This window comes from Phalaenopsis equestris, unplaced genomic scaffold (assembly GCF_001263595.1).
Source record: "Phalaenopsis equestris unplaced genomic scaffold, ASM126359v1 Scaffold000202, whole genome shotgun sequence".
Classification (NCBI taxonomy): Eukaryota; Viridiplantae; Streptophyta; class Magnoliopsida; order Asparagales; family Orchidaceae; genus Phalaenopsis; species Phalaenopsis equestris.
This window is the reverse complement of record NW_018164644.1, coordinates 2,422,369-2,446,472: the sequence shown is the minus strand read 5'-3', so window position 1 is coordinate 2,446,472 and position 24,104 is coordinate 2,422,369. Positions and strand designations below refer to the sequence as shown.

At 33.6% G+C, this 24,104-nt stretch overlaps 3 protein-coding genes across 4 annotated transcripts; 2 read left to right on the top strand and 1 right to left on the bottom strand.

Annotated features, from left to right (window-relative positions):
* Positions 1–394: 394 nt before the first annotated feature.
* On the bottom strand, positions 395–4,150 carry LOC110022655 (cinnamoyl-CoA reductase-like SNL6). The gene is made up of 5 exons (XM_020721712.1): positions 3,762–4,150; positions 3,516–3,658; positions 3,222–3,410; positions 1,022–1,356; positions 395–880 (listed from the first exon to the last, which is right to left on the bottom strand). The coding sequence occupies exons 1-5, from the start codon at positions 3,895–3,897 to the stop codon at positions 799–801; spliced, it is 885 nt and encodes a 294-aa protein (XP_020577371.1). The 5' UTR covers positions 3,898–4,150; the 3' UTR covers positions 395–798.
* Positions 4,151–6,525: 2,375 nt separating this feature from the next.
* LOC110022737 lies at positions 6,526–11,807 on the top strand. 2 transcript variants are annotated; one of them, XM_020721811.1, is made up of 4 exons: positions 6,526–6,871; positions 6,964–7,102; positions 11,144–11,229; positions 11,618–11,807. In XM_020721811.1, the coding sequence occupies exons 1-4, from the start codon at positions 6,587–6,589 to the stop codon at positions 11,693–11,695; spliced, it is 588 nt and encodes a 195-aa protein (XP_020577470.1). In that variant the 5' UTR covers positions 6,526–6,586; the 3' UTR covers positions 11,696–11,807. The 2 variants fall into 2 exon arrangements, with proteins under 2 accessions (XP_020577470.1, XP_020577469.1); XM_020721810.1 differs by having other exon boundaries at positions 11,587–11,807.
* An 8,561-nt stretch (positions 11,808–20,368) lies between these two features.
* Positions 20,369–22,076, top strand: LOC110022736. The gene is made up of 3 exons (XM_020721809.1): positions 20,369–21,113; positions 21,214–21,386; positions 21,478–22,076. Exons 1-3 carry the CDS (start codon positions 20,592–20,594, stop codon positions 21,575–21,577), a joined length of 795 nt encoding a protein of 264 aa, XP_020577468.1. The 5' UTR covers positions 20,369–20,591; the 3' UTR covers positions 21,578–22,076.
* Positions 22,077–24,104: the final 2,028 nt, after the last annotated feature.

The window sequence follows — 24,104 nt, the reverse complement described above, 5'->3', positions numbered from 1 at the left end:
TGCATAAATTTATCACGCCAAAATGATATAATTATAAATAAGCATGCGTAAATCTTCCTATTTTATAATAGCAAATAAATTTTTTTCATGCATAAATTTATCACGCCAAAATGATATAATTATAAATAAGCATGCGTAAATCTTCCTATTTTATAATAGCAAATAAATTTTTTTCATGCATAAATTTATCACGCCAAAATGATCTAATTATAAATAAGCATGCGTAAATCTTCCTATTTTATAATAGCAAATAAAAATCATGCTTAGTTAATCATATTTCTGATGCTTGTAGGCTCAACCCTCTTCATTTACCATCAGCATTTCAACAAACTACAAACCAATAAATTGTTTAAATAATATGCAGAAAAACACTGTTCCCTATAGGAACATATCAAAATGAAAGAAAACCTTCTTAACATTAAATTGAATAATACAAATAATGAAGGACGATATACATACATACCACTTAATTCTAATGCATTTACATATCTAACCGCTGAACTTCAAATTTTACATATATATCATCTTACCTATGCACCAAAAGATACAATTCACTTCTTAAAATTAAAATAGTGGTATTTTGATGTGATGTGGAGGACTTAGCTGGTATAAATGTTGCAATTAAAATTTAGATGTTAGATATGTAAATGCATAAGAATTGAATGGTATGTATGTATATGCCCCAATAATGTATAAATACAGAATGTTATTAAACAATAATAATAATAAACCCGTGATGCTCCATTCTTCAGCAACACCATGAAAATGGAAATAAACCTCCACTGCCTATTCTGCTGCTCACAATCCATCTCCATATTCCAACATGAGCTTGTTTAATTTCTTGCTGTGTATCCTCTCCTGAATCACCCTCAACCCTTCACTGCATCACAAAACATATTTTAAGAAGAACTTCATCAAACGAGAAAATATTACTTCCAGAAGAAGGCATGATGCGTTCTATGTCGTAGTTCGCATGTCTGATTCCAAAATTGATATGTGAAACAACAACGATAATATATACCTCGAAGGAGGACTCGGCCCGGGGGAGAGCATACAAACGAGTTTGACAGCATCTTCAGGGTGGCAGATTGCGTGGTTGAAGCAAAGATATCGACCGTAGGCGTCTGGGCATTCGAAGACGCGGATATGAGCATCTACTAGAGACTTGAGCTTCACTGTCACCAGCACTCCATCTTCATACATCTCGGGCGCGCCCTTTAGATAAGGGTTCGAAAGCGACAGCTCGGATCCGGCGAGGATTAGCCCTGCGTTCACAGCCACCATGTCGACGCCTCGGTCCATGGCGAGCGCCCAAGCCGTCTTCTCGGAGAGCGTCTTTGCCAAAGCATACCATAGCTGACATTGGTAGTTAATTGTGTTAACTTAGAATAGGTTTTTGATGAGGAAAATGGAGGTTTGGTTTAAGCTATATTCTCGTTGAATTTAGTGAAGTTCAATTTGATATAAAATAATTGGAAAAAACTTTGGACTAGATTGAGTTTCAAACTACTAGATTTACTTAAAATTTGTGCTGCACGCATCTCCAAGCAAATCCAACGACTTTAAAACCCAAAAGAACAACAAATGTGAGTGGCTTATATACATGAAGAGCCAGCTTCGTAAGAGCTTTGACTTGGTTTTATTTTTGAACTGACGCAGCCCTTGAGGTGCATGCTAAGGCTTCCTCATCCATCTCTACAAAATTCCTAATGAAATAAACCAAATAAAATGTTTCTTCCTAAAGACTTAAATAGGATACTAACAAAAACGCAATATTACAAACACAACATCCAAAACATTGATATTTACAAACATGCCCCCATCAAGCCATTCAGAACTTGATAAAAAGTGAAAATTATGGGTTGGGGTTCATGAATTTTGATATTTGAGTGAGAATTCGAATGAGGGGGCTTCATTTGTAAATAGTTATATTCAGGTGCTCAACATGTAATTTCTAAAAAATAATAATAATCCAATTTTCCAGGAGCCTCAAGTAGTTCAACAAGAAGAGATTATTTCCTACAAGTTATTCATAGGCTACGGTTCTCCTCATTGTTTAAGAAAAGATAAATCTGCAATTTTGTTAAAGTTGGACATCAAATGACGCAGAGTCGTACAACAGCAGTTCAACCACTCTGTTAAACTTGAAAGCGACGAAGTGAGTTTATATATTTGATAACATTAATAGCAATTAATACAATCAGAAATTCTAGGAAATTTACATACTTACCCCACAATCTTACATATCTATCCTACATCTTAACTGTCATATTTTGTAACTCTTTAGTGTGCTGATAGCTGTATTTTTTTATGTGATGTTAAAGGCTTAAGTGTTATGGATGTAAATATTAAATCAGGGGTGTTAGATTTGTAAACATACATAATAATTGCAATTGTGCGGTACGCATGCAAATATGCCCCCAAAATTGAGTGCATTTTCTGTCCGGACTCATGACTTAACCCAAACCTGAGTTATTTTCAGGTTATTTATGGGTTATTTTCAATAATACAAAAATAACCCAAAAATAAAAACCGCGGGTTATTTCTGAGTTATTTCGGTATTATTGAAAATAACCCAGAAATAACTTCCGCCACACGTAAAGCTACGTCAGGAGTCCGCACAGAAAAATATTTGCCCAAAATGGGAGAAATATTTGCATACGTTTAAAGTACGCAGAGCTGCATACGTCGGTAGGTTACATGGAGGGTATTTGGGGGTTATATCCGCGTTATATCCCCTATAACCTCATTGTAACATACATGTAATTTATATGTAACTTACAATATATGAAAACAGAAGCGCGGAACTTACTAGTTGCGAGTAGGTTACAGGGGTATAACACGGATATAACCCTCAATACCCTCCCTATAACCTATCGACGTACGCAGCACTGTTAGACGTACGCAAATATTTCTCCCAAAATGGGATTTAAATCTATATGATTTACTTTGAGATATGTGCAACATAAATTTACATCTATACGGCACAATTCTTATCTATTTACATATCTAATGCCTATATTTACATTTAAAACACTCCGATGTTATAAACTTATATATATGAAATTATGTATTTCACTTTTAAGAAATTATAATAGGGGTAGTTTTGACATAATAGTAAAGATTTCATGTAAATATATAAGAATTATGAGGTATATATGTAAATGTAAATGTCCCCCGAAAAACATAAATTAAAGAAGTATTTCGGAAAATAACTTTACCTTAAATTTTCGGCAGAAATTAGGGTCGCTCCAATCCCTCGCATCAACATCCTCTGCAATTTTGAGCTTCTCATTCCATATTACTGCTGTAACAGAGGAGGTGAAGACCACCCTCTCCATGGCGTCCGCCTGCGCGCAGGCTTCCAACACATTATGAGCGGCTCTCAGCTCTATTTCAACCATGAACTCCTGCGCCATACATTATCATTTTTTCCCTCGAATAATAATAAGATTTAGTGCAATAATTTATCGCGATTATCTTAGAGGCGATCGATCGCCGGAAATGGAACTCACGTCGTAATTGGACTCGCCGTCGAAGGTGTAGAATAAGCCGGAGCAACCCCGAATCGCGCCGGCGATGCTGTTGTAATCCAAAGGATCTGCTCTGAAAACCCTCACCTGCTTGTTCTCGCTCCAGGCCGTCTTCGTCGCATCAACTGCGCATGCACACCAACCGTTCGATCAATTGTCTCAAACCAAAAAAACCAATGCAGCAGATTAAAAGACCAAAAAACTAAACATAACAAAACGGATTCGAACCGCGAGCGAAGGCGGCTGCGTGGACGGTGTAGCCGCGGTGAAGGAGGCGGTCGACGAGAGCGGCGCCAAGGCGGCTGGAAGAGTCCATGACGCAAACGGTCTTGGGAGAGTGGTGTGAGATTGCGGCGGGAGCCATGGATGAGTTTAGGAGTGGAAGACTGAAGGGATAAAGGTGGAGAAGGGAGGGGGATTGAAGGAGCGTGGAGGAAGGGAGGTGGGATTATAGAAGTTGCTCTGGTTAGCTGCGGCACGTGCGTGGTAGACAGGTAAGAGAGAGGGGAGAATTGATGAGGAAGCACGAGGCAGGAGTTTGGTAGGGGTAGTGGCTTAACGCCAGCGTGCGTGGCTCTCGCTTATTAGAACTCTGCTCGCATTCAATTGGGTTGGGATCAGAATAGCTGGAAATTTATACGATTCTGTACAATTATATATATATGAAATTTGATTTTAGGATAAAAGCTCACTATTTATTTTATAGACAATGGATATCGAAATGATAATTTAGATGTAGGGGAGATATATTTGTTTTATGTTATATTAAAGATTGGAGAAATACACAATTTTTATTTTATATCAAATAATTGAGTGGCATGAGCTCATGCGGTTACAGAGATGGAAGGTTCAAAAGTTAGCTTATATTAAATTTTTTGAATTAAAATTAGGTATTAAGTGAATAGAGAAGGGTGGGCAGTTGATAGATAATGCAATTTCAAATCTACAAAATGAAAGCATGTATTTGTTAGAGTATAATAACTTATATTATTTTTAGTATTCCGTTGGTTATAATTAATAAAAGTCGGAAAATAAAATAACAATGATAAGCGATGATTTATGTTGTAGTTGTGTCGTCGCAAATTACTAAGATAAAAAGTAGTCGTAAAATCGTCGGTAATTAGAATAATTTTTTTAAAGTAATAAAAGTTGTCTGTTTTTTTGTCGATTTTAACTATCTTTTTTATAGTATGATTGAAGAGAAAATGTATATTTGTAGTCTCTAGGGAGGGACATCTTGACCATTTGGTGAATAACTCACGTACCTACCTTATCGATCGACTCTCATGATCCCCTTTAATCATAAGAGATTTCTTTTTATGGTTTGAGGGTCTTAATGAGCTCAGAATTGAACGATCTTGGACTCGTTGGATTTCCCTAATTGAAACACTCAATTTGATTATAGATTTGTCAGATTTATTTGAGAATTAAAATGATAATCCAAAGCCTCTAAATGTGTTATAATTATTTGAACTGGGCTTTGATTGGACTCAAATTAAATCAATTTTGGCTTCATTGGGTTCATCTTATCGAGACGGCAAGTTTGATTAGAAGCTTGTTGAAATCAGGTCCCAGAATAATCTTGAATTTGTATCCAGAATGTTTGTTTTAAAAAAAAATCTCAAACATTTTTGTTAGATAATAAGAATTTATTAATAACACGCCAAGTACTTTACTACTAAAATTATTTTAAGGTAATTTAAATATATATAGTAATTTTTTTACGTAATTATATATCTAAAATTTAAACTATAATAAAATTATGATTTGTTGTAGAATTTATGACAATAGAGTAATAGTTTTATATTATAATTTTACTTGAAAAATCTTGCATATATAACAGATAAAAGATAGAGATACAAGTAACAACAAGGTTCCTTGTGTGAAAAGCCTAGTAAATAAAAATTCATTAAGCCTTGTTTGGATAAATTGATATATTACATTTGATAAAAATTTAAAAGATTTACTCTTTATCCTAATTGAGAATACAATACTACATACTATAGATCTTCCTTTAATGTCATTCTGAATACTAGAAAAATAGTGGATGATGATGGTGGTCAAGAGAAGAAGATCAGATGATGATAATTTGCTATTGAGTTATAATAGCTACATGATGATGGTCGAACAAAAAAAAAATGATGAATTACCACGATTGGGCAATGGTTGTTCGAAGATGACAATTACGTGATAGAGGTCCAATAATGACATGAAGTTTTAAAATAAAAATTTTAGAATATTGCAGAAGTAAGTTGCCTCTAGATTTATGAAGAAATTAAGCAAATCAAACTAAAATATAGTTTCGAGGAGTTATAATATAAATAAGATCCAAAAGAATAAAAAAGGAGAAAATAATTTTGTTCGATTTTTGGACATTTATAAATTTTTGCCTCAAATTTTGATATATTGTCATAAAAAAAAATACTCATTTAAAATTGATAAGTCGAGCCCCTGGATTAATGTGCTAGATTCATTAAAAAAATTTTTAACCACCAACTTATGGGAGCAAAGACAATAAAAGCTATGGCTTGTCTAGCTCATCAAACCATCCTATTTTTTTGTAGAATTAATGTGCTATAGATCATTCAAGTCTACACTTTTGAGTTCACTTGCTACTAAGAAAGTAAATAATATATGAACTAATTCTCTTTGTTAGGCATTCAATATTTGCATGAATTTCTTTTCTAGGCAATGTGTATAACAAGTCCAAAGGGGAATTTTAATTAGTTTTCAAATTTCTAATTGAATATGTTAAAACCATATTCTTCTAAGCATGATTTAAGTAAAGATAAGAGAAATAATAAAAAAAATCCAAAAAGGAAAAATATAATATTATCCATAGTAATAGTATCAACTTAGCCATATGATGGTGTTAGCCTCCCATTATGTTGGAAAAAACATGACACGTGGCGTCCTATCATGAACTCCTGATGTAATATTTTCTGCATTGTGTTTTCTTTCCTTCACACCTTAAGACACCTTAAGAGCGGTTTTGAGGAGCCCTATTAAAACTAATTCCCGATTTTACTGACGACCATAAGCACAGTTTGCGGATGGCCGAGAAACCAAATTCTCCCGCCGCCGGCTCAGCAATCACCGGGCTATCCGTGCAGAACAACGAGACGATTCGAGCTTTCCTTCTTTCCGCCGTGGATGACGAGCAACACCTCCCGGGTGAGCTCCGAGATCTCGCCTCCGATCTGTCTTCTCAGATTTCCATCCCTTATCGGCACCTCCGCTCCGTCTGGTTCGCTCTCCCAGTAGGCGCGAGGCCCCCCATAACCGCCATTTTTTCCGGTGTTGAATTCCTCTTCTCTAGTCCCAAACCCAGGGAAAAAGTGAGTGACCACAATTGTAAACCTAGCATCGAATCCGTGTCTTTCTTTTCTAATTTTTATTAGGGTTTGTATGTTGTCTTTGGACTTTGTAGAGCGAGGAGTTAAAGGAGAGACTGAGGAAGCTTGCGGATATGATGGAGAGGAAGGAATACGATGAACTTGTGAAGGACGTCGCTCCAAGAAAGGAAGTAGCGGAGCCCTTTTCTTCATATAAAGATCAGATAGGCTTTGGTATGTTCTTGCTTCTGTTTTCTTCATTGTTCGAAATGTGATGTCTGCGATAGCTAATGCTTTTTGAATCTGATGAGTGATAAGAGTAGTGTTAGTAATTTGTAAGTCTCCTGCTAATCTATTTGCCTTTCCATGTAAGTAAACTGTAGAAGATGTTGATTTACGCCTGTAGTCTGTGTTAGGAGATTATTCTTTTGTGGTATAAAGGCTGCAGAGCCTCATATCTGTTTTTTGCTAAATTGCTGGTGAGGCTTACATGCTCTACTAGCTGCTGCATTGGTAAAACAATCACTAAGTTTTTATTAATGACAAACTATCTGAACTAATTAAACCCTTTGGAAATTCTTCAAAAAAAATGGTTCATCATCTATCTTAGCCGCTGTTTTATTGGCCATTTTAAGTAGAATCATTTGGAGTAATCAAACTAAATCTTGCTAAACACCTTATAATATGCTTCTAAGCTAATTGCAAGATTTGGCAGGATTTGATAAAATAAGATACAAGTCTAGATTCTAAATTCAAATCCCAGTTCCACTAAGATTTTGGAATCTACAATGTTATGCTTCTCAAGCTTTACTAAATCTTCCCCAAAGCTCTTAAACCACCCAATTGGATTTAAAAAATTTATCAACGTCAAAATTTATCAAGTCCTATAGACCCCGTTCGATTAGAATGTGTAAATCTAAAATTTCTAAGTCATACTTGGAACCAGAGAAACCATTAGTTTAGTTCTCTTTTTCAATTAGTAAATTTATGAGATTCTTTCTCCAAAAGAAAGTATTCACAACCTTAGCAGATTTTTTGTGAATGCCCTTCTATGACATGCATTATTATTTTCGTTGCTGTTCGCATAATTACTATTATTACCTTTGAGAATGCAACACGTCAGAGTTTATTACCTCTGAGATTTTGATATTGGCCATTTTAAGTAGAATTTAAGGAGGGATAAAAAAAAACCTGCCAAGCACCTTATATGATAGATTTAAAATAAATCTGATAACATGATTTGATAAATCCTGGTACAAATCTTAGATTTGATAAATCCAAATCCTAGTTTTGCTATTTTGGTTTTTACAATCTTATACATAAGATTTACATATTTTTTCTAAAATCTTTTAAACTACCCAATTAGATTTAAGAATTGACCAGCATCAAAATTTACTGTTTTATAAATCCTATTTGATCAGGCTGTATTAATTCCAAAGAAACGTATAGTAAATTAGTTTTGATAAAATTAATTATTTAATTTGGAGATTAAACGACATATAGTGCCTCGTATTGCTAAAATTGAATTAGTTGAAAATTTGATTAAACTATTGGTAGTGGTTTTGCTGTTCATGGAGGAATGAGCAGAACACTTCATGATGGAGTATATGGTGCATATGGGGCTAAACATAAGAGTTTGATGGAAGAAATATGCTTGAACTTATGGTAAAGTGTAATATGATAATTGAAAATACATCGGGCAGCATTCCAAAATTATCAATTGCTTTGCAAGAGAATTCTTAGGTCGACCGTCTGATGATCCAATTAGAAGAGTAGATGTTTTAGATTTAACTTATGTTAAGAAAGGTAGATGTAGACCTAGGATGACTTGGGCATATTGTATAAAAAATTATCTTAATTTATTCGATTTAAATGAAAATATGACACTAAATAGGATGCAATGGAGAAAATGGATTCATGTAGCCGACCCCACTTAGTAGGATAAATGTTTTGTTGTTGTTGTTGTTGTTATTGTTTGAAAATGGTAACTAATATATAAGAATCTCAAAGTAAATTTCAAGAATGCATGGGGGAATAATCTAAGCTTTTGTTGGGGTATGTGAAAATGTGTTTTGGATACTTTGGCTTGGCGAACCTTTTTGAAAAAAAATAAATCTCTACAATTGGTCCAAAGTTACTATGTTCTTTGGAGGGCTCTAACCCTCATTTCGTCTTGGTGAACATTAATCTTTCTGTCAATTTTGTGGGTTATTAAGGGATGCTATCCCTTACTTCAGAATGAAGCAACATATTCTATATTTATAAAAGAATACATATTTTCTTTTTGGCTTCGATTGCCTATTTTTAAGAGTACAAAAAAGTGATTCTTATTAATTGGGCTTACTTGGGGCCTATATTATGTTGTGAGTAATTTAGAGTTCCCCATTGTAGATTGTTAGCTTTTATGTGCCTTTTTTAAATATATAAAATATCTTGTTAAATTTTTTATCAATCAATTTTTTAATAGAACTGTTTGGTCAAATAAATCTATTCTCTTGTATCATCTCCATTTTTATTTTGAGTTGGAAAGACTCATCTGTACTTTATGCCTTGTCGCAATAAATTTCCTTCTAAAAATTTTATCTTTTGTCAGTAGTTCCTCTTCTCTCATGAGTACTTGGTAGGTTCAAATTATTTTGAGTTGTATCATCTCCATTTTTATTTTGAGTTGGAAAGACTCATCTCCATTTTGAAGGATCAACAATATCTCATTCAAATTATTGAACATAGATTACTTTCTATTCGTGTAATGTAACTTCTTTTATGCTCTCAAAAGTTAATTCTCTTCTTCTTAAACATGCCTTCATATAGATGTAAATACACGTTCTTTGTAATCAAAATGATTATGTTAGAAGTTGGAAACTTTAAATTATTAGATGCACAGGTTGATAAATCCATTTTACGTTGTCAATGCGCAAAAGTGTAACACATTGAACAATATCCTCTTTTCTTTGAAGCATGAACGAAAAATGAGTGTTCATTTCAGCTAATTGAAGAGTAAATATCACAAGAAACATTACATAGTGTCACACTATTCAATAATCTTCGTATAAGACAAAAATACAATTAATATGTCATTTTAAGTCATGTATTATGAAGAAATTTATCATCAAGAAGTAAGTAATTTTAAATTAAACTCATGAGACGTTGCCTAAGAAGATAAGGGGTCTGTGCCATCATAGAGAAATGCCGAATATGGCCAGGGGAGTAAAGCCATGCACTATGAATGCAAAATTAAATCAATAGATAGTTTGAAAATAGAAATACAAGAAATCTAGAGATTTGCAAGTCAATGGTGGAAGAATCAAAGATATATAATGTTTACAAGGAAGACATTACTTGAAGAATACTATGTTAGTCTAATCACTGGTGACGAAGAATAGAATGAAAAGAATTATGAGTGGAGAATATTTTTCCTTTGAGCTATGACATGTTATGATTTTGAAGCCAAGAGGAGAAGAATTACATGGAGAGAAGAATTCTTGAAGAGTTTTGATGGTAGAGTTGGAGTGAGTTTGTGACATGAATCAGGGCTTTTGTTTCTGAACTGAATTGTTGAGGAAACTGGGGATTAAGTTTAAATTTAAACATTCTTTGATGTGATAATACTAGAGCTTTTGAAGCATTGCATTGCATACACTCCTTGGTGGTGTGGAGCGTCTAATTTTTTAACAATGCATTGTGATTTGAGTGGCAGCACTTTGCTCCGAAAGCATGTTTAAAACACATGCTTTTAACAAAGATACTTTTATTTATTGTTTTTTTTTAAGCTTAATATTATCTTTCGAATTTCAATCAAACCAAGTGCCTAAAGTTCGAACCGTTAAGGAGTTTTGCTTTATAATCAAGGTCAAATATTCATGGACTTTGACCCTTCACTAAATATATTAATTAATGCTCAAGTTATCATTTTTTTTTCTACGTCTTTTGCATTGATGTTACTTCTAATGCACTATTATAAGAGCATCTCTCTTAGTTCTAAGGAGAAGTTTGAGTGAATCAAATCACTTTTCATGGTTGTATGATCTGCCTTCATTTGAAAGGTGACATTTATCCATATTTTAAGGGCATGCTTATGTATTTTTCTATCAGATTCTAAGAACTGAATACAACAAATGTCACATAATAAAATTCTATTTTCTAATAATTAATCTTCTTACACCTATCCATTTTGAATCAACTGATGGATTCAAGAATGAATGTTGAAATGTCTCTAAATTGATCACATCATTATTTTGAAATCACCAAACACTATGATTCATTTACATTTCTCAGGCCTGCATGTTGTGGTGGTGATGTTTACTGGCTATTTATTTGGATTTGCCGCTTTTAGAGCCTTGTTCAACCACAGCGCCGTGATGGTAAATTCCAAGCTTCTGAACTCGAAAGCTTTTAAACCATGATTTTTTTTTGCTAAAGATTTTCGTACATATCACTCAATTTATATATATTTACGTATCTAATTCCAAAATTTTAGTTTTTACATACCTAATACCTTAGCAATGCATGAAATGATGTATTTTACTTTTTAAAAGTTAAAATGGCGAAATGTTTTGTGTGATATGAAAGATTTGGGTGGTACAAATATTAAAAAAAAGCAAAGTTTAGATTTTAGATATGTAAATACGAAAAAATTGATTGATATGTATGTAAATGGCCCCACCATTTTTTTTTTTTTTTTTTGTCACTTTGGAGAAGATTCCATCTTAATTCTGCAGAATGCTGCCGGTGGCATCCTGGGAATGGTAGGTGGCATGCTTCTTGAAACTATTCTCTTCATCCTTCGAGCTTCTGGTAATGATATGTTATCATCTGGCTCCAGCCTGAAGCATAAGAAGCAGCAGTAGGGCTTAGGTATGGCTTTTCGACACCAACTTGTGGTTATATTTGTATGCATTATTTCCCTAATATTATAAATCACACTCATTTCACGAACTGATCCTACATCTTCTTGACCAATACAATTTCCTTGTAGTTTGTGAATTTTCACAAATATGTGGGAGCATGATTTAAAATTGCGCAATATGAAACCCACCACAACACTTTAATGTGAGGCTCGCCTCAAGACAAGCACCTAATTAAATATAGGATTTTTCTTAAAATAAATTTAAGTAAAATAACCCTACTAAACATCTCGTACTTGCCCATATAATGCACGACTATGGATATAATTAAAGTTATTATTATTAATTTAGATATTATTTTAAAATTATATAAATATTCTAATTAATTAATTTGATTAAATAACAGTAAAATGATTGAGATTTAGAAAGAAAAAAAAAAAAAGAGAGAGAGAATGTGAAGTAAGAGTGATGAGAACTTTTGAATGTAAAAATTTTTTACCTTAGTGACTTGTTATATTCTTATTTTGATGGGTGGCAGTAAGAGTGTGAGAGCAACTGATCATATCAATTTTTTAAATTATTATATTATTATGTTTTTTTTTAATGCTTGATGTTTGGATGTTAACATATTACGTCTTATTTTGAACAATGTATTATTCTCCCAATTACGATGTTAATATGTTATGTTTAAGGCTATTAATATTTTACCATGCCATCTTTTATAATATACTTTAAATTTAGTACATTATCTTTTGTTTTGATCAATTTTTTTAGGCTTTCGTTTTAAGACACCTGTAGGCTGACGCCTCACTATACGGACATAAACATCGCAATAAGTAATTGCATAATTTTAAACTTTGTTAAGGACTACAGGCACATTGTAGTCTGGCGTCATCTATGGACCCAATTTTGTGATTTTATGTCTTAGATCCTAGTGGCGGCTAGCTAGTTACATGTAAATATCATAATATTTGGTTGGTTTGGCGTCAATTTTACAATAAATGTCTTTATTATTGTTGTTTTATCAGCAAATTGGGATCACATGATTTCATATTTTTTAAATGAGAAATATCACATATCAGGTTTTGGTACCCATTAGGCTGATAAATGCTTATTGATTTGGTTAGGTTTGGTTGATAGGAGTGTGCATATGGTTAATTTGCATGTGTCCACTCACAAATTAGTCAAATTGAATAAAACCGAAATCCGACATATAGAAAATCAAACTGAAACTTTTCTTAAAATCAATTCAAAATGAACCAATAATTTTTGGTTAATCGGTTCATTCTGGAGTAGATTGAAAGTTAGCATTTTATTCTATTTCAAATCGAAAAAATTAAAACTTAAAGGCTGTATTTTAAATTAAAATTTCTTTTTTTTTTATATCGTTATTTTTTTAAAATTAAAATTTTAAATTAAATTAAAATAAACATGTAGTATGCTCAGTTTATTTTTTTAAATGAATTTAGTCTTTTAATTCTAATATTATTTGATTTTTTTTTAACATACATAACACTTAAATTCGTATGGATTTACAATCCCATAACAAAACTTTCATTTTTACATGCAAAGGACTCAATTCTTTTCAATCACAACAAAAGTAATGCTAATTACTACTTTTAATAGTTAAATACACATTTCCATGAATGCATATCCTGGTAATGGTAGAATTATTGTATCCGGACACGTGCCCAATGATAGGGTGCCACATGAAAACCCTGGCCCGAACTGTATATATCAATGGACCCAAATTGCCACGTGGCTCCTGGTTATTGGACACCTATGCAAATTTATATTAGATGTCATGATGCAAGTGTGTGAGAGAGAGAGAGAGAGAAAAAATCCTTTTGAAGACATTTATCCGTGGTGTGAAAAAGATATGATATGGGCGTGAGGTTGTGTCATAAATAAGATATGATATGGGCGTGAGGTTGTGTCATAAATAAAGGTTTGACACTGGTTTTTCCAAGTGGTTGCTAGATGTCTTTGGCAGGTGGGCTCAACTTAGCCCACCTACTTTGAAAATAATTTGAAAAGAGTTGTTAGGATATATAGTAGTATTTGTGTATGCATTCTCTCTCTCTCTCTCTCTCTCTCTCTCTCTCTCTCTCTCTCTCTCTCTCTCTCTCTCTCTCTCTCTCTCTCTCTCTCTATATATATATATAAAGGAACGACCGAAGGCTATTATACGAGCTCCGCCCATCTCTCATGTGCCTAAGAATTCGAGTACCACACCCATCCTATGTCTTTATATGTCTAACATCAAAATTTTAATGTTTTAATATATATATATATATATATATATATTAAAACATTATATTATATATATATATAATATATATATATGCTTCCTTAACTATACATAAAATTATGTATTTCATTTTTTTAAGTTAAAATAATGGTATTATTTTGTAATACAAAGGATTTGGGTGGTGTAAATGTAAAAAGTAGAGTCCAGGAGTTAGACATATAATAAATAGGAAATGGAGATGGTTATGTATGTAAATGCCTTAAAAGAAGTAATGTGTAAACAGTTGTCATTTTGGATTTGACTTTTACTCAGCTCAAATTGAAATTAGGTCAACTTATAGCCAAAATTTAATTTGGATTTGATAATTTTTATTCGAATTTGAACCGGGCTTAGATCGGCTTAAGCTTTAGTAATTCACCTATTTATATGATATCATTCTGTCTAAATCTACTAGGTCATGTATGGTGCACGTGTACCTTGATTTGTTAGAGAATTAAAATAAGACGAATAATATACTCCTCCATATTTAGAATTATGAACATACACATTCATCATTGTTTGTAAATAAATATTTTTTTTATTATTATGAAATATTTAAAAGCATATCTAATTTGCGGCATGATGGTAAAAGGGTAATTTTTTTTTAGAAAATAACTGTCAGATATAACATTATATTCAGCATTAAGGTACCAAAAATTAATTAAATCTTCACTTATTCATCCTACTTAATTAAATCGACTAAATTTATAATTCGTTTTTCTTTTTTTTTGTTTAAGTTAAATAATGTTTATAGCTGAATTAAAACGATTGTTGGGTGTAGTCTAATTTTATGATGCTAAAAAATATATAACTCAAATTAAATTAACTAACTTTAGCACATATTAATATAAATTATATCTCTAATTAAAAAAAAATATGTATTACAAAATTGTGCGGGAAGTTTAATAATTTAATGTATTTTCAATAAACTTAATAACTAACTAAAAATAAATTATGAAAAAATCTAAAATTAAGACAAATTTATTTGAACTTAATTAAAATGTCATGTTGTCCTAGTGGTTAACAGAATTATCTTTCAATCAAGATGATTTGGGTTCAAGGACTTGTACATGGTGTGCACATTTGCATGTGAGTGTCAAAAAAAAATGAAAAACTAAGGTTCCGGTTGGGACAACTTATAAGTGCGAGCGGTGTTTTCAAAAGGCCGCCGTACTGTTTGGTTCGCACGTTTCACCAGTTTATCCGAAACTAAGTTTGAGTTTTTATATTAAACGCAGGCCACGGGTCGACCCCTGCGGTCGGCCCGCGGGCCACGTTTCAGGATAAGCAGTTTATCTTGAAATGCACAAGCTGCTCCAAACGGACCCTAAGAAAACTATTAAATGTTTGAATTGCATATGGAATTAAAGAATGCTTTTTCAATTTAATTTAATTTTAGGGAAATTTATATACATAGAACATAGTTCATACTTATTTAAATTATCATATTTACATATATGGACTTTGGTTTTTCAAAAAAAGGTGTATGTCACTTTTAAAAAGTATGATAATATTAAAGATTTGAGAGATATGTGTGTAAATATAAAAAATTAGGTGTGACAGGTATGTAAATACTTAAGAACTGTGTGCTGTATACATAAATAACCCTTGATGTTAATTTAATTGTAATTAAATACTCAGGCTGTTATGATGTGACATGTGCCGAGCGTATGAACCGTCGAAACTTCTCTGAAAAAGCCAATTCTCCCTGATCCTTGTGGACCCCTTGACTGCCGCCGTTTCCGGGTTTTTAATTGCAGGGCCGGATGGCGTCACGTGCTACGGCATATTTTTACTAGCTGAAGCGGAATGTACACCGTCCATTTCGTTTTCTAAATCATATATATATATATATATATTGAAAAATAAGATCTAAAAGATAATTAATATATATGATTGTAATGTTATGATGCTATGTGAAAAGATTCACTAGAGTAATAATTTAAACTCTTAGCGTTGGTATTAGATCCAACACACAAATAAAATAATAGGAGAATACACAATTTTTTTGTGGAAAACTCTTGAAAGGGAAAAAAAATCACGGCTAATTCAATTGAAATAATTCACTATGTAATCATCAATACATAAATTCACTCTTCTATTGAAGTAGAGAAAATGAAATTACAATGTTGGTGTACAACATTAGTGCTAATAGTTGTAATAGGCCGTAAAAGCCTTAGTTGATTGCTAAAAAAGCAGCAGTCTGCTATGAATATTGTAAATGATAGTTACAACACCAAATAGTTGTAAAAGCCGTTGTTGAAAGCTATTGCAGTAGTCGGTCATGTAAGTCGTAGATGGTTGCTTCAGAAACATCGGTTGGTTATAAAGGTCATAGTAGGGGAGATATAGGAGTTGTGATCCACTTAGGCCATAGTTGGTCCGTATTGTTGAGTTGCAATGATGTTCGTAGGCCGTGGAGACGAGAGTTGAGAGCCACATAGGTTGTGAGCCACGTAGATCATAGTGGTGTGACAATAATATGCGTTGACCAAAGAGACCGGAGTTGAGAGCCACATGAGTTTTGATAATGTGCATAAACCACAGAGTCCGGAGTTGGGAGTTTTATGAGATATTAACCACGTAGGTTGCAGTGGTCACATAAGCTATAGTAGAGAGTTGCAATAACGTTTGTAGGTCATAGAGGTCGGAGGTGGTGATCGCATTAGCCGTGGATCACGTAAGCCGTAGTAGAGAGATGCAATAACGTTTATAAGGCACAAAAATCAGAGTTGGGAGTTTCATGAGCCGTGGATCAAGTAGGTCGTAGTTGGTCATGAAATGATAGCCACGTTTTAATCAGTTCTATGTGAAAGATTGAAGGTGAGGGATGTGGCGTAAGGAGAGTTAGCTACTATTCTAGTTTATAGACAAATGATTTAGGCTGAAAATAGTGACACTATAAGTATATAGTTTATGAAGATCATGAGAAAATGTTATGGCATATGCAGCGATAGTCATGAGGAGGGTTTGTAGTTTGATATAATGAGCGAGATGAAGTTAAATATTATGTTTATTCATAGTTCGATGAAAGTATATGTGCATATTTTATAGGTGAGAGCTTCATGTGATATTTTGCATATGAAGGCTAATACTTACATTTTATGGAATGGAGTAAATCAAATAGCTACGATTATGGCTCTCAAGTTCTGCGGGTGAAGAGTGAGATACATACAATAATGATTAAGTATTTTGGATGCGAGAAAATTTTTTTTTGCATAAAAGTGGTGTTATATTTTCTTATAGTCTATAGCTATAAAATAGATCTTATAAGTGTAGGTTTTTAGCTAGTCTCGTGGATTGGGTTAATAATGCAGGATTATTGAATGAGGAAATACAACGCAATTTTTACGCAAAAAATTAGTAGCCCTTACTATTTTGCATATATTTTAAAAGTAAAGCTTAAGATGTAGTAGCCCTTACTATTGAAGTATAAATTGCATAATAATGATCATATATTAAGGTGATTGAAGGTTAATGGCAATAGAAAGTCCAAAGTATTGTGTTGGCTTATGGTTTTTAATTCATATAATTTAGAATATGCAACTCTTAATTATTGCAAGTGACACTAGAAAAAAGAGCTACCAATCTAGCCATTTTAATTTAGATGATTTTTATATCCCTATGCTTGAAATCAAGCATCAATTTTTTTTTTTTTAATTAGTAAGCAAAAATTAATTATTCTAATGTATACTTGGAACAATGTTTAATCGATTAGACCTTATTTACTGCCTAAACAAATTTTCGAGCCTCCTGTATTGCGACCTTTATCTGCACCAGGTGGTTAGCTTAGCTGATATTTTCGTCAAGAGGGTGGGCCAATATCACTATCTAAGCCCGAGGTGGGCCGATCATATTTTTAGAGATTGGGTCCAGTGGTCTGAGGGCCCGCAAGTATGGGCGTTGGGCCACCACCTTCGGCAACGATTCAGGGGGTAGGAAGATATGTTGGGCTGATTTGACTTAAAATGAGTCGATCTAATTAAAGTTAAAATTAAAGATTTTAAATTTAGCTAAAGTAACTTATTTTCAGTCAAATTTTAAGTTGATTCGAGTAACTATTAATATAGCATATATTAATTATTCATGTTTATTATTAATAGTAATATAGTAAATATAGATTTATAAATTTGTATTTGTAAAATAATACTACATAATATGGGAGATTTGCATACATACCACTCCATTCTTATGTATTTACATATCTAACAGCTAAAATTTAATTTTTACATTTCACCTTAACATATCTTATGTAGGAAATGTATATTTCATATTTTGTAAGTTAAAAAGAATATTATTTTTGATGTGATATGAAAGATTTGGGTGATCTAGATGTTAGATATGTAAATACATAAGAATTTGGTGGTTTTTATGTAAATGCCCCTGGTATTGGAGGGATTATTGCGTGCGGACACCGCATGCATCCCTGCACGCGGTGGCCGGTCTCCGATCCTGACCGTAGATCACGGTGATCTACGGTCAGAATTATTTCCGTTTTTTTAAAAAAAAAAATTTCAGTGGGGCCCACCGAAATACATCGGGACCGTAGATCAGGTGATTTACGGTCCGGATCAGACACCGCACGTCTGATCCGTGTGGAATAATTTTTCCAAAAGGCGGAGTACAAATTAAGAGAAAAATTGGGTCAATACATCGTGACTGAATTCTTGTCCAAATGAACCACAAATCTCTCTTCTTCCTTTTTTACTTTTGTATTGGTTTTTCTTTCATGTTTAGGGGCTTCTGCCCCCTCTTTTTTCACATGGATACTTTCCCGACTCTTAGTTCTTCTTTTTCTTATTCTCTTCTTGGCTCTAGTCTTATTTTCAATTGGAAGAGGCTTATCTCTTCTAATATTACTAGTTCTGCTAGTTTTAATTAATCAAATGCTCCAAGTTCGTTAGTTCAGTTTTCTTCCTCTGATCAAGTTCTTGATGGCTCAAAGCAATCCACTCTATCTTTGGTTGGGCATGCGATTGACATGCGTCCCTTGTACGATAATGTGCAGCAAGTTGTTGCTAGAATTTGAAAATTGGAAGGCGCAGTAGAACTTCTATGTTTATGTGAAGGTGTTTTTCTGTTTAATTTTAACTGTGCGGGATTTCAACATGATTTTGGCTAGTGGATCGTGATTTATCAACATTAAATCATTCATTTTTTTAAAAATGGTCATATGATTTTAAACATGTCAAAGCATATTTAAAACAATATATATCCATTTGGATAAAATTTCTTGATTTGCCACTTTTTTTGTTGGAATGAGTTTGATTTTCTAAAATTGCAAGCCGGGTTGAAGTTCCATTAGCCATTGATTCTTTAACATCTAAATTTTCTAGGCTGTCTTTTGCGAAAGTTAACATTCAGATAAGTATAAGTTCCTCTTTTCTCGATTTCATTCCTCTGGATATTAAAGAGTTTGACTTTTAATTTACCTGTAATATACGAATGGAAGCCTACACCTTGTTTTATTAATGGTTGGTTTTTTACTCAAAATTGAAATATTCTTACTTATTGTTTATTTCTTATTTATAACATCCCTATTAGTGATGATCTTATTAGTTATCTTTGGAAGTGTAAATGAATTCTATAGTAATAAAAATATTTATCATTTCTTTATGAAACTCTGGCTATTTGAGATTGAAATAGATTAGTTTGACATTAAAACTGTTCTATTAATTTTGCTTTGATTTCTTGGAGAATTTTTAATACTGATCTTAAAAATAATAATCTTCTTAACTCTAGGGGTTTTAATTCTAGACTTAGAGTTTGTTTGGGAGAAACTGCCACTGCACCTAGATAGGTGCGGTGTGAAAACACTGTTTTCAACGTTTTGAAAATGCATAAACTGTCAAAACACAGTTTACCCAAACAAACAATGTGTGCTTTCAAAACGTCACTGCATCAAATAAGCTACCCCAATTGGGCTCTTAATTACTTTATACGTCTTAATGGTTTAGAACACAATAAACATTTATTTATTAAATGATTTTTTCCCCCAAAGTTTATTGAAGAATTATATTCTTATTGGGTTATTTTCATTATTGTCAATAGCCTTTTTCAAGTTTTTTATCATATTGAGAGAATTAGTTGCATATTTTAAAAGTGATTTTAAATTTTAGCAATTTAAATTATTGCTTATGAAATCTGATTCGAAATGAATAATATAATTTTTAATAACTCTATTAACTCCCATGATATTATTTATTTATTGAAGAATTCGTTGAAAGACTAGTTGCATTATTTTATTGTGGCGTATATTTATTATTTTTTTTTTCTTTCAATAAAATTAATTGCATACTTCCCTTTTATAAAAAAAAAAAAAAAAAAAAAAAAAAAAACCGGGGGCGGTTCATAGGTTCAGACACGTGGCGCTCTGCTTATCGTCCGCTCCACTATGTCGCCGACCAGGCGATAACTACGGCGAGTCACGTGCGTCTCTACACGTGTCGAAAACCTACACCCAACCTTTAACGCCGTTACATCTCAATCCCCCACTTCGCCGTTAGGAGTGCCATATAAAACAGCAACTCACGAGCGAGAAAAACTCACGGCATTCTCTCATCTCCCTCCTCGAACTTCAGTAGTGACAATGAGAGCGGCGATCCTCAACCGCACGGCATCCATGTCAACCGTGAGAGGTATCTCCGGGGTTTGGCCGACGAAACCGGCCGGCGGGCATGACGCTGGATTATCCTTTTATCGCCGGAGCTCGACCCATAGAATGCCTCTCGACGTGAGGCAGAGGAGAAACTTCTCTTCGTCGGCTGTAAAGCCGAATCAACTTCGGCGGGTCAGATCTGACACTGATCTCTTCTTATCATCTCCCCAGAGCTTCCGAGGAGAAACATGGCCGCCGTCTGCGTTGCTTGCCTCGGTGGAGGAGGACGATCTGTGCGCGGGAGTTGTGGCGGTCAAAGAGAACAACGAAGTCGAGTATTCCGGCGGATCGGGGAAAGGAAAGGGAAGCAAGAGCAAGGGAGGAAGCTTTGGTGACGGCGGGAACGAGGAGAAAACCAGAAATCGGATGATCGAGAACCATTATCAGGAGATGCTGAGGGCGGATCCAGAGAATCCGCTGCTATTGAGCAATTACGGAAGATTCTTGCACGAGGTAATAGAAAAAAAACGAAGTAAAGAATCGGAATCCCAATCACCATTTCGGAATCCTGATTTAGGTTTTTTTTTTTTTTTTTTGGCTTTTAAAATGGAAGGTTGGAGGGGATTTAAAGAAGGCTGAGGATTGCTACGGGAGGGCGATCCTTGCCTGCCCGGATGACGGTGAAGTGCTCTCGCGGTATGCTCGATTTATTTGGGATACTCAGAAGGACTGCGAGCGAGCCGAGGCCTATCATGAACGCGCCGTGGAGGCCTCCCCTGATGATTGGTACTCTCTCTCTCACTCTCTCTTTCTCTGTCACAACAATCACAGGCTTTTGTAGAAAATAAATTTGTGATGGGGTGAGTGTTTTGGGCAGCTATGTGCTGGGGTCCTATGCGCATTTTCTATGGGACGCAGAGGAGGGCGAAGGGGAGGGGATGGTGGGTTCGTCCTCGCCATTTGTGGAAGTCTGCTGAGGATAATGGATGACGTCGATCTGATCTTTATGTATATACTTGGAAGAAACTACTGTATATTAAGAGCTTATGATCACGTTTACATATGGAGGAAGTAACTGACAGGATCAAGGCTGCAATGGGTAGGGGAAATTGGATCTGAAAGGATGATCATAGCCGCTGGATCCGCTCAGGTTTTTAAAGGAATGATAATTTGCTTCAGATGTATGATCAATATTTGAGAGGATGAATTTTAGAACTATGAGATTTGTTTTAAGATTTAAAAAAAATGAAGGGAAATGTCTAATGATTGTAGGATTCAATCTGTAACGAATGGAGGAGCTACTGTCGGGCTCAAAATTTGATTAGAAACTGTTTTCTTCCTGTTGAGAGGAGTGATGATTGTGAATAACTGAAATATGAGTTGATTTTGAGTTGGAGCTGCCATTTTGGAATACCGAATGGTCATGTAGCCGTTGCCGTTTGCTTAACTAGGGGTGTAAACTCTATATTTATTGAATCTATGCTCGCTCGTGTTCGGCTAGTTTATATTTCGAACTCAGAAAGTGTGTTCATGTTCGACTCGTTTGCTTAACGAGCCGAGCATGAGCCGTTCACAAACAAGGAGTCATTTTGACAACCATAATCATGTAGTCATAATATGTTAATGATTGCTGCAAGATTTAAAACATCATTTGAATCTAATTTAATATTTTTTATTCTATTTTCTTGATTAATAATATTAATTGATTATAAATCTTTATAGCGTTTTAGTCAATTAATTTTTTAAAAAATACTACTCAATATATATAATATTTCGAGCTAAAACGAGCCGAACACGAACGAACAAATATTTATCATGTTGTTCGTGTTCGGCTCGTTAACTTCGCGAACAAAACACGAGCTTCTTAACGAGCCGAACACGAGCTATTCGTGAACAACGAGCCGATTTGACAGCCCAGACAATTATTAAAATTAAAGGGGGCATTTTATATTCTTAACTTATATTTTTTATATATTTAATACATAAACCTTTGTTTTTTACCGGCATAATTTTCACAGTTTCAATTTCATATAAAAATATCGACAAATTTTTCTGTCTCTTTTGGGAGGTGATAAGTGGTATCAGAGCAGACTACTGTCTGCCAGGTGTGTGGACTCTCCATGGTCCAGTGGGATTCTCAGTGAAGCCGATCCGTGACGAGGGCGTCACTTGATTGAGTGGCGGAGAATGTCACGGACAAATAGTCTCACATCGGCTAGGTGTAGGGCCGAAAAACAGTATTTAAGTCCTGGGCTGCCCCCCACCCATAAGGGCTCTTTTGGGATGTGTGACAAAAGAGAGTCCGGACGTGCGGACAACGGTCGTGATGCGGCGATACAGCAGAGGTGGTCGCGATGCAGCAGAGGATCGGACCTCCGCTGTATAGCCGCATCGCGTCCGTTGTCCGGACTCCGGACAGAAAAATCACTCACTATTGATTTTTTAAAAAGAGAAATACACATGTTCAAGCTTATATATAAAGTTGCATAAATTTTAAGTGCTAAATATATAAATGCATAAGAATTACGTGGTATTTATGTAAATCTTCAGGAAAAAATTTAAATAATTGACTGACTGCACGGATGATTGAACGATGGATGAACAATTATTTATGGACTTCAGTTGAGTAAATACTTAATGCGTGGAAATTAGTTTACGTGATGAAATATTTTATAAATTATTATTAAAATTTTAAATTTAAATTCAGTCTACATTAAATCTATATCTAGGCAATGATAATTATATTGTCGACCAAGCTTAATTAATAAATTATTTAATGTTAATAATTTAAGTCTTTATTCATTGGTTCATATAAACTGATTAATGTATTTCAATTAAAATTGATAAAAATTCATGAAATAATATTTATTTTGTTTAGTAAAATTTAAAGATTTATCAGAAAAAAGAAATTTAGTTTATTATATGTTGAATTCTTAGTTTGAATAATTAATAAATAATTTATCCTTTTGAAGAAATTGTATATATAAATATGTATTGATATATTTTTTTTATTATCTTGATTGAGCAAGTAGCTAAGAGTAGTTGGGTTTGCCTTATCCATGTATTTTTTTTTCCAAATTAATACAATAAAAAATTGTACCCATACTTAAAAAATTGATTTTTTTTTTTTTATTTTAAAATTCTCTCTTATTTGACCAATGTTGAGTTGATCCGGATTGATTTATTGCAATTCATGCATTCTAACAAAATTTAATTCGATGATGAGAAATATTCATATTTTCTAATTAATATTTTTGCAGTGATAAATAATAAGGAACCTTTAGTTGGCTGCATGAATTCTTCTTTGTCCATTAAGTTTATTGTGTGCCATTGTCATTTAATTCTAATAAATTAAGATACATTTTTTATATAACATCCCCAGATCTTTCTAAGCCAACCTCTGTCTTTCTTAGCATAAGTCAATCTAAAACATCTACTCTCCTAATCAAATTATCAAATGGTCGACTTTTAATGCGACTAAAATTATCTTAAATGACTGATTTT